This window comes from Galeopterus variegatus, unplaced genomic scaffold (genome assembly GCF_000696425.1).
Source record: "Galeopterus variegatus unplaced genomic scaffold, G_variegatus-3.0.2 Scaffold565, whole genome shotgun sequence".
Taxonomy (NCBI): domain Eukaryota; kingdom Metazoa; phylum Chordata; class Mammalia; order Dermoptera; family Cynocephalidae; genus Galeopterus; species Galeopterus variegatus.
The window spans coordinates 359,093-370,386 of NW_007726676.1; the positions used below are offsets into that span (position 1 = coordinate 359,093).

Sequence of the window (11,294 nt, forward strand, 5' to 3'; positions counted from 1 at the left end):
AAAGTATTTTGAAGACAGTATAAAAAAGCAATATAAAATAGCTCATTAATAATTTTTCAATATTGATTACATGTTGAAATGATAATTTTCTGGATATACTGAGTTAAATAGATTACTATATTTGATTTCACCTGTTTCTTTTCACTTTTTAAAATTTGGCCACTAGGAAGTTTGTAACTACATATACAGCTTGCAGTATTATCCGTGCTGGACAGTACTGAAGTAAATCATTTGTCCTACAAAGTTCCTTACATTACAGATTTTGCTGATCATACTCTTGTGCTGTTATTTAATATATTGTTTGCTCTCCTGTTAATTGGTGGTTTCACTGGCAGTGGTTCTTAACTAAGGACAATTTTGCTCCCCAGTGTATATCTAATGTCTAGAGACATTTTTGGTTGTTACAGCTGGGGTGTGTGCACTACTGGCATTTAGCAGCACAGCCCAGGAATGGGGCTAAATATTCTACAATGCAAAGGACAGCCTTCCACAAAAAGAATTATCTAGTCCAAAATGTCAGTAGTTCTGAAGTTGAGAAACCTTGTTCGAGAGGATTACTCAGATTGAAATTTGATTTTTTCATAAGATTATTCCATAGGTGGTGGAGTATCCTTTCATCAGGATACACATAAATAGCTGGCTGTCTTTTTGTGATGTTAGCAGCTAATGTTATACACTGCTTCATTAGCAGCTGCAAAGCAGTGATAGTCTCATACTATAATTTCTTCTTCATTTATTGGCTCAAATATTTCTCTAAAGAGAAACTTCTGCTCTTCATTTATTTGTGTATCCTAAATAATAGCTCACAAAGGAAAAGGCAGGATAAATGCAAAATTCTCTATTTACCATTTTTCAAAATGATGAGTTGGTTCCCTAATACCCTCCAAAATGACCAATATTATTTTTTTAGTACTATAAATTTGTGAATTTAGACATTTTTGATGTGTTTCCATCTATTATCCCTTCATCTATGGCCAGTAGGAGATTCTTCATGTAGGTTCCTGAGTCCCCCTAATAACCAAGTCATCTTTGATAACTTCTTTGCTTTCTGGTACGACACGATGATCAAGGCTTATCTTACATATACGTGTCTTTCCCCAGACCTGAAATCAGCTATTTCTCCAATGGGACACGTTAGCAGAAAATAGTACTGAGAGGCCATAACCTGGTCTTTTCAGTAGACAGAAGTAGAAAAAAAAAATTTTTTTTTTCTTTTAGAGAAAATACATTATGAGTTAATTCTAATTCAAATGAAAAACTTCAAGGTTTTTTAAATCACTTTTCTTCTTTGTTTTGTATCTGAATCTCTGTTCTTTTGTGCTAAAAATCCTTATGATATTAACATAATAACTTATTTGTTTTACCCTATAATATTTTCAGAATAACATTATAAATATTGTTGTTAACACTGTTGTTACTGAAAACAGCACAAAATTGTTTCTGTAATTCTTTTTTTTTTCTTGGTGGCTAGCCAGTACAGGCAGTTACTGTGTCTTAAAGTCACTTGGAATAATTCTCTGTGAGGCTATACTTATTTTTAAATAAGCAAACATATAGACACAGTCGTTACTTCCCCTGACCTTTCTTGGAAAACGCTAAGTAACATACTATATATATTTTTCTCTTCTTTTTTTCACTTAACTATATATTAGATCTCACTTCATGCCAGGATATTGAGATAGTCAAGCTTTCTTTATTTTTATTTGCATGGTACACTTATGCCCATTCATTTATTTAACAGCTTTCATGAGGTATAACATAAAATTAACTCATCTTAAGTATATAATTCAACAACTGTTAATAAACTTGTAGAGCTATGTAATCATCACCCAAAAAGTTCCCTTGTATCCATCACCCTTTTATTTTTTGCTGGCTGGCCAGAACAGGGATCAAACCCTGCACCATGCTCTAACCAACTGAGCTAACTGGTCAGCCCCTCCCGTCATCCTTTTAAACCTTTCTGAATCTTTCTTTTATATGTACCTCTCATATTCTGCAAGGTATTGGAATTTATCTCAAAAAAAATTTTTTTTAACAGCTGAAATATATCCATTTACATTTAATAATATGATTTATGTTTGACCTTAGTTCTGCCACTGTTTTATGTCATATTTATTTTTGTGTCTCGTATATTTGTAAATAAAATACTTAATCTTTTTTTCTTTTTTTTCAAAGATGACCGGTAAGGGGATCTTAACCCTTGACTTGGTGTTGTCAGCACCATTCTCACCCAGTGAGCCAACTGGCCATCCCTATATGGGATCCGAACCTGGGGCCTTGGTGTTATCAGCACCACGCTCTCTCAAGTGAGCCATGGGCCGGCCCATAAAATACCTAATCTTTACCTATGTGATCTGTTATTGCCCTGCCTCCCATCTCTTTTCTTTGTATATCTTTTTGGTATTTAGGAAGGCTTCTATTTTATTCAACAGGTCATCTTTGTATAAATACCTTAGATATAATATCCTTATGGCCTTAATAGTTTTTTGGGGAATACTGTCTATTGGTTCCCCGCTATAAATAATATTGAAATTTCCCTTCATTTCCCTCTCCCAAAGCATCTAATTTGAAGTAATATCCTTTTATTTCCTGATAATACCTATAGGACAATCAGTAAATATATTCTTTTTTTATTTATACTGTCTCCCTTCTTCCATTATCAGAGAATTGTGCTTTAGCTACACTTACAACCACACAGTACATATTTTACTGTCTCCCTTAACTATCACGTAGCTCAAGTTCCCCTGAGTAAGAAGTTTTGTTCTGCAAAGGTGTTTTAGTTGGTTTGAGAATTCATAGGGCTGGAACACCCCAGCACTATCTGACCTTTCCAAAGTCTATAAAGTCGCCTCCTAGTTTCAGCTGCTCTCAAATTTGTCTGCTGAGCTTTCTACACCTAATGGAGCCTCCTGCTTTTAGAGATGAAAACCTGTTGGCAACTTGATATTTGGGTTCTCTGAGCTTTCCCTTGCTGATACCATGCTAATCTTGATGCTGCTGCTGATTTATCTCACCGCTTGTTATTTTGTAGTTTGTGGGTGTTGTATAACAAAGAATTTGACTGCCCTTTGTTCCTCTCAAACCCTTAGAATTGAGTGGTAGGACAGTTGTTGTTATTCATGAGCCCCCTGAATCACATCTGAGTTTACAGTAAGGAAATGACTCAGGATGGGGGTAGGTAATGCCAGAAAGACCAACTGTATGATGAGAGAGATGGGTCTTCAAACCATATGATATCAGCCCAATTTCCCAAACACTGGGGAGGGGAATTGGAGATTGAGCTCAACCACATGGCCAGTGATTCAATCAACCATGCCTATATAATGAAACCCCAATAAAAACCCTGAGCACTGAAGCTTGGTGTGGCTTCCTGGTTGGTGAACACAGATGAGTCAGGAAGGTGATGCACACTGATTCCACAATAAAAAGGTACAGAAACTCTAGTCAGGGCCCTCCCAGACCTTGCCCTATGTGTCTCTTCATTTGGCTAGTCCTGATTTGTATCCTTTATAATAAAACTATAATCATTAAGAATAATGTTTTCCTGAGTTCTGAGTTGTTCTAGCATATTACTGAACCTGAGTGGGTTGTGGGAACCCCTGAACTTCCAGCCAGTGTCCAAAGTAAGGGGAGTCTTGTTTGGGACTGTGGCCCTTAAGTTGTATGGTTGGATGCCAACTCCAGGTGGTTAGCATCAAGAGTACTGCAGTACATCAATACGGATAACATGGAACTGAGTTTTGTTGTACTATATGCTGTCCACGGGTTTGCTGTTGCTGTAATATTATCCTAATTGCTTTTCTGTTTTGGGGAAAGGATTTTGGAGATTTCAAAAACTATGCCACTGTCACTATCATCTTGTTGCCAGCTCTCCTTTGGCTTTTAAGTTAATGTGGTATAGCACATTTACTCTCTTCTGCACATTACTTCACATATTAACAGAAGATTAAACTGTCAAGATTATTCAGCCACTCTTAAGTGTTTCAAGTATTGCTTCCTCATCAGAGGGACGCATTAAATCTGTAAATTAAATACTAAATAGTAACAAAGTAGACTTTGCAAGTAATGACACATGATATTTGTTTTCAAACCAGTCTGAGGCTGGAACCCCAAAATAAAAAATGAAGGCAAAAATCTTACCTCTGTGAGACGTAGTTGTGAAGATGCAGCTATATAATCTGATTCTAATTTGTTCTTCTCAGAGATCACTGTAGTATTTTGAAGAATTAAATCTACTTTTTGTATATGCAAAGAAGTACAAATCTAGGAACAAAAACCCCTAAGAGTTTAGTTTTTATGTTAATTATGTTTTAGAACTAAGAAAAAGAATACAATTTATGTTGTAAATCCAAGTTACAAACCATGAAAAAATAACATTTTTCTATAGTGACTGACACCTCTATTAAATAGTTCTTACAAGAGAATTTTTTAAAAGGTGTTTTCCTGTGTATTTAATAAAGTTATCTGAAATAAAATAATTGAGCTTAATGAGTGACTTTATTTATTACCTATAAAGAAAATATCAAACAACCAAGCAAGCTGAAACTGATGATAAAAATCTCTTGCTTATAAAAAACGTCAAAAACCTTAACCAGGACCTTCCCTCCAATAAAGCGCTCTAAAGATTTTACTATCTTGTTTTATCTACCTGCTATCAATACATAAATGAAATTAAGAAAAGTGTCTTACCTTTAATAGGTTTGTTAATTCGGTAACAAGTTTTGCTTTTTGAACATTTATTTCTTTGATTTTGGTACTTGCTTTCCGTTCTTCCTCTTCAAGGTTACAAGTATCCTGTTCCATTAGCTTTAAACTGTATGACAACACGCATAATGATGTAGAAATCAAAGTTAAACACAAGGATTGAGTCAAAATCCTTAAGTCCCCCTACAGTTTTCTGGGCTATGTTTAGCAATGCTATTCAGATGTATAAACTACTAACTCTTAGATTAAACAATCACTTAATGTAATCAGTCAGGATCAAAAAGTATTTGTTGAGATATATTATGTGCTCAGCATAGTTGAGGTAATGCTAAGAACAGTAGTCAGAAAGATGGCTTTGAATTTCCTCTTTGCTCCGTAGCTTTAGTTTCCTCATTTGTAAACCTCAGGTAGTAATAAACAGTACTTCCCCAATAGGGCTGTGTTGAAGATTAAAAAGGTAATACATATAACACACTTAGTATAGCATCTGGCTCGTAACTGATAAATTAATATAATTTATTACTGTTATTAATATTGCTTATGAAACATAGTCCCTTCCCTTAAGGAGCTTAAGTAGGAGAGTTGATTGTTGGGGAAAAAACAAAATGAAAAGGCAACAATCCTAAAAGTTAATACTATGCTCTCTATTTTAAAGATGAAGAAACTAAGGCTCCAAGAAATTAAATAAGTTACCTAAGATCACAGATACTAAGAGGTAAGATGTGTTTGACATCAAAGTCCACGTTCCTTCCACTACACCATGTTCCCTCCAGAGAAAAACAAAGGATGGAAGCAATAATAAACAAGAATGAACAAGTTCACTGAACATTATAGAGACTGGCCTGCATGCTACAAGGAAGACTATGTTGAGGAGGAGAGGAAAATAAGTTAGAATGGGTAGAGTGAAACAAGACTTTAAATAGTCATGAAAACTACTCTAAAGCAGAGTAAGTGTTTAATTTAATTTTGTAAAGCAATGGTAGGAAGCCACAAAGAATATTCTTGAATGGGGCAGGAATGTGCAAAGAAGATACATTTTGCAATAGTTTTCTGCATGAACTGAATGGAGAGGGGACTAGTGAGGAAGAGACTACTAACTAGGTTGCCACTGCAGTAGTCCAAAGTGAATAAAGATAGGTATGAGTTGGCAGACTGGTACAGGGTACAAAAAGTCATCTCACTGCAAAAATCAACATTACTTTACAAGAAGAAAATGGGTAGTTTTAGAAAATAGGTCCAATAAAGCACAGCAGTTGTACAATAAAGGTTAAGTGTTTAATAGATGATTAAAGATAGAAATGAAATGAAGGGTTTAAGTTGAAAAAAAGGATTAAAGTTGAAATAATTCTTGGAAGCTAGACTAAAAAGAGTTATTGCTTTCAGCAACCAAGGATCATTATTAATTTTTAAAATAAAAGTTAATGGGCAATTACTTGCTTTAAGACAAGATGAACAATAAAGAGCTAATTTTTCTAATCCATTTCAAATATGATTCAACACATAGTATATTAAGTCAAGGTAAACTTATCCCTCACTCAAGGCAATGAGCTGTCATTTATTATAAAAGATAGATTAAGTCACTAATCTCTATATCTTCATTCTACAGACAGGAAGTTAAAAGAACAATGATAACAAAAAGGTCTGGGCTGTGTCATGATGGAATATGGGAAAAACCTTGAAACTGGAAGCCATGTTTCTTTCCCCTGGACTGGACGCTCTAATTGCTTTTATCCTATCTCATATACTTTGGTTTTTACAAGGTATCTAAATTCAAAATAAAAGATATAATCAATTCTAAGAATGGTTTCTCAGACTCTAACAGTAAGCCAGGAGTCTTCCTTTTGGAAAAGACTTTTGACAACATTCACATTTTGTACAGAATTCTGTGGAATATGTGACTAATAAGACCAGGCAGACATAATCCTAATTGTAACAAGGGAGACTGCAACTGATGAATGAGTGAGATAAATCCTCAGGTGCTCATTCTATTCTGTGAAAATCAGCATAACCTCATTTCCCTACTACTACCTTTCAGAACTGGTGAGAAAACATCACAATTTGATGATTTTTCTGACTAACTTTCCCCTTCCCTCTCCCATTTGACCATTCTAAGGTCAATGGATATATTGTCTTGGATACCCATCTAGGGCAGTGGTTCTTGAAGTGTGGTCCACAGATCCTGGGGATCCCTGAAACCATTTCAGGGGTCCATAATGTCAAAACCATTTTCATGGTAACAAGAGGACATCATTTGCCCTTCTCACTGTGTTGACATTTGCACTGACGGCGCGAAAGCAATGGTGAGTAAAAATGCTAGTGCTTTAAAACAAATCAAGGTAGTGGCACCAAAGTGTACTAGTAGTCACAAGATTCTTCATTACCACACACTAGAAATTTTAAAAAATACCAAATTCACTTAAGAATGTCTTTGATGAAGCAATAAAAATGGTAACTTTTATTAAATCTCAAATCGTATGTCTCTTTAATACTCTGTGTAATGAAAAACAAAGTACACAGTACTTACAAAGCATTTGTGCTATATACAAAAGTACAATGGTTTTCTCAAGGAAAAGCACTGTGTGACTGAGTTTGAAGCTAGACTAGGCACTTTTTTTATGGAGTAACAGTTTTACTTGAAAGAATAACAAACTATGATTATCTCCCCCCATATAGGCTAAAATATACCTTCCTAGTTTGGAACTAATTTTTTGTTCCAGTTGTCTTTTCTTGGTTTTTCTTTCAAGAAGCTCCTTCTTCTTTTGTCTAAGTTCATTGTCTTTGTGTTCTAGATGTTTGTTTGTCGCACGTAAGGCAATCAAACCTGATTCCACTGCTTGCAATTTTCTATTAATTTCCTATGGAATATTCAAAATTGTGAACATATTTTAAAACCACTTCTAATTAAAGGATTAGAAATCCAGTTAATATTCTTTTCTAACATTCAGATCAAATTTACCAACCTTTAGCTGTCCTTCTAAGTGTCTTCGTTGCTCTAGATCCACAGTGACAGTGAGAAACTGGGCTACTCTGAGGGACGTGTTACTAGAAATACTTCTCTTTGAATAAAAAGAAGTTTTTACCACATACTTTTCTTCTGCTGTATAAATTTGTTTTAATCCAGTTTCTTGTATTACCTATATGTAAAACAAGAATGCACATCTAATAATAATCATGATATATGTTTTAAAGAACTAAAGAATTAAAAATATTCACCAAGTAAATTCTGGAAGATCAAAATACATATACTAGATATACTTGCATTTTTTAAATCCTATCCAACATCTCTAAAAAGGTGGCTGATACATTTCCAGTTATTAATTTGGAAAGCAACACTAAAAAAGAGAGAAATAAGAGAAACTAAAACAACTAGCAAAGTTGGCTACCCTTCTACTTCACTACACAATCTCTCCCAAGTAAATGTACTTTTGAAGCTTTACGACAGCTAAAGAAGAGATACCAGGAGCCAGGTGCCCAGTAGACTGAACAGTCTTATCTCAGGTAAGTCATTTACTCTTCCCTACCCTCAATTATACCCATATTATTCAAATATACATAATCTTATATTTAGTTTCTGTATAGTTGGGAGAATACTCAATGGAAATATTTTTCATGAATTTTGAAGACTCCTTAAAAATTTTTGAATTTTCTGTGATCTTTTTTCTCAAGAACTTACATAAGTATTTTCATATACTAAAGCACATTCTAAATACCATAACATTTTTAGATATATTTCTGTATATTTATAAAGAGTAGGCTGCTATAATGCAGTTTTTTCCAATCTGTAAATGTTTATAACCAATACTATTGTGGCTTATTTCCCTCCAGAAGTGTATAGTCTATAAGAAGAGATAAGATATTTATGCACGCTCAGTAAATATGATATACTTTACTGGCATCCTAAATTCTGAATAATTTAAAATAAAGAGAAAAACTAGATGAGGTTAGCCTATCCAAATTTCATGAAAATGAGTTTTAAAGATTTGAACTGACAGAGATAGTGAGGGAAGGGCAGTCCCAGGAAAAAGGGTATCTCAAGCTAAGGAGGTTGGCAAACAATTAAGGGGCCAGAGAGTCTTGAAAATTAACGAGAGAACAATTCCATAAACAGAGTATTATCATTGTTAGAGAACTTAAAATGTTAAGACTTTATAATAAAGCAAGACATACACAAAAAAAATGTATTTTTAAGGGAGAAATATAGCCATTACTGCCATTATCTAACATGAACAATCAGAAGGATTAAGGATATCAAGGTAGCAAATTTCCTCAATAAAGGTTTGTATTTTCTGAAAGATGGCCAGGAAAATGTTAGACACTTTACCAGGTGTTTAAAATACTTCATACCTTGGCTTTACTATGTATACATATCTGAAAAGTGTCTCATCCTAATTTAAAGTATTTATATACAACATGGCACTGAAGTGGGCACTGGGACAATAAGGTATAAGAAACATTCAATGTGTTCAAGAATTTTAAAAACATCATTACTTATATAAAATCAAACAGATTAGGGTAATGAAAAATATATGTAAAGAAAGAAAAGGGAAAAATTAACTTCACTTTTAATGTAAATTATATGAATTCCAATGCTATTTCTCTACTACAAACAGTAGTTTAAACAAACTCTATAGGTGACTTAAAAATGTTAAAAGCAAAAGCACATAGATATAATTCAACTTGAAGCACTGTCCAAAAAGTAAGATGATTTTCAAAGTACAGTAATTGTTTCTTTCTGCCCCAAAGCAGAGCTATAAAAGCCAAACTTTCTATTGTCTTTCTGCATTAGTAAAGAATTCCCATTACCCTTACTTTCAGAGATAGTCCTGCCAATACCTGAAGTTATAAAAGAAAGTGGTTTGGTCTGTGCACATAGTCTTGTCCTCCTTTCTAAAACTCACTGAATTAAGACACTACACCCACATGGAGAGTTCTGTTTTTGGTTCTTCCAAATGATTACCATCATATGATGTGATTTTTTAATCAAAGACATAGGCAACTTACTATAAGTAACTCATTTTTGCAAAACGGACTGGTAATGAGCCCACATGTCTGTGTTCTGTTAATGAAAAAGAGCACCCCCAAATGAATTATTTTAGGAATACTTGTACACTGGTTGTTAGAAATTGAAACATATTCTCTAATAAATTTGATATTATAGCATTCAGATCCCCATACCAGCCAGGCACAAAAGAAAAAAAAATCAGTATTATAATTAGCAGTTAGGTCTGTAATTGATTCCCAGATGCTTATAAGCAGTATTAATATGGCAATTTGGCGTTACAGAAAAACTTGTCCTAGGAGAGATTTCTTCTGTTTCTGCCTGTGATAAAGCACATGTAGTTTTAGTCTGGAAGATTACTTGCAAGGAGAAGAAAATCCCAAACAGCATTAGCAGAATATAGGAAATAAGAGTTACTATGGTATACTGGCCAAGAAAATGAGATCCCATGAGGGGTGGTCATTCATGTATGAAATAATCTTAAGTAGGTAGAAGCTTTAGAAAAAAAGGGAAGAGCTTACCAAAACAGTTCTATACCCTAGACTACCACTCTAAAAGTATAATTTGTCTAAAAGATAATCTAGAATTTAAATGATTAAACTATTAATATGTTTGAACATAGGTTTATCAAGCAAGGCAGGATCAGGTAAGAATACCAGGTGTCTCTTTTCAGGTTTTAATTTTATTCAATTACCCTAAACAACTAGAAGAAATAAATACTTAAAGGTAACTCTACATCATTACTATCATAAAGTATTAGTCAACAGTCACTGTTTTATGTCTTATTAAGAATGTTAAATACAAAGATAATTTCTGTACAGTTAAAAACACCAAGATGATACCCTTATTTAAATATCTAACATTTTTGCTTGACTTTAAGCTAAGAAGATTTAACAAAACTATATTTTTGGTAATGATTCAGTACTCTCTTACCCTTTCAATTCTTTCTCTGGTCTTTTCAGTTCCTACAGGAACTTCGTGAATATGATACTGGCAGCAAAGGTAACTCATTACAGGATCAGGGGCATCAAATAACTCTCGCAAATAAGAGAAAAATCCATATTGCCTGAAAGTAAAAGTACTGATTAGATTTTTCTTCTTAAAATACCATAAAGGCCGGCAGCAGCACCAGACAGCGGAACCGGGCAGCTCCCTCACCCAGCCCCCGCACTCTGAAGCAGCACTACAGGTGAGACCGCCGGTACCAGCCAGCAGAATTGCGCGGCTCAACGTGGCCCCTCACGCCACCACCTTGGACCCTGGCAGGGGGGAAAATCCAGGCCCTGCCCCCGTGCCCTGAACCGGCTCTGCGCAGGGGAGCCCGCCGGAAGCGGCTGGCAACAGCACCAGACAGCAGAACCGGAATACACGGGGTCCCCTCACCCCACCACCTCAGACCCAGGTGGGGGAGGAGCTCCAGGCCCTGCCCCGTGCCCTGAACCAGCATCACACGGGTGGGCGCACCAGTGCCAGCCAGCAGAACCATGGCTCCACGCAGTACCGCGCAGGTGAGCCTGCCGTACCAGTCAGCAGAACTTCACGGCTCCACGTGGCCCCCTCACCCCCCCCCCCCCCCCCCCCCCCCCCCCAA

The 11,294-nt window shown here is 35.4% G+C and overlaps 1 protein-coding gene across 1 annotated transcript in view; it reads right to left on the reverse strand.

The window, feature by feature from the left end:
• Positions 1 to 11,294, reverse strand: part of SMC5 (structural maintenance of chromosomes 5) — a 97,632-nt gene that overhangs the window by 21,402 nt on the left and 64,936 nt on the right. Inside the window, exons 13-17 of the mRNA XM_008570047.1 lie at positions 10,637 to 10,769; positions 7,665 to 7,838; positions 7,390 to 7,559; positions 4,690 to 4,813; positions 4,141 to 4,263 (exon numbers count right to left, since the gene is read on the reverse strand). Coding sequence (XP_008568269.1) covers positions 4,141 to 4,263; positions 4,690 to 4,813; positions 7,390 to 7,559; positions 7,665 to 7,838; positions 10,637 to 10,769 — 724 coding nt within the window. The remainder of the gene's footprint in view (positions 1 to 4,140; positions 4,264 to 4,689; positions 4,814 to 7,389; positions 7,560 to 7,664; positions 7,839 to 10,636; positions 10,770 to 11,294) is intronic.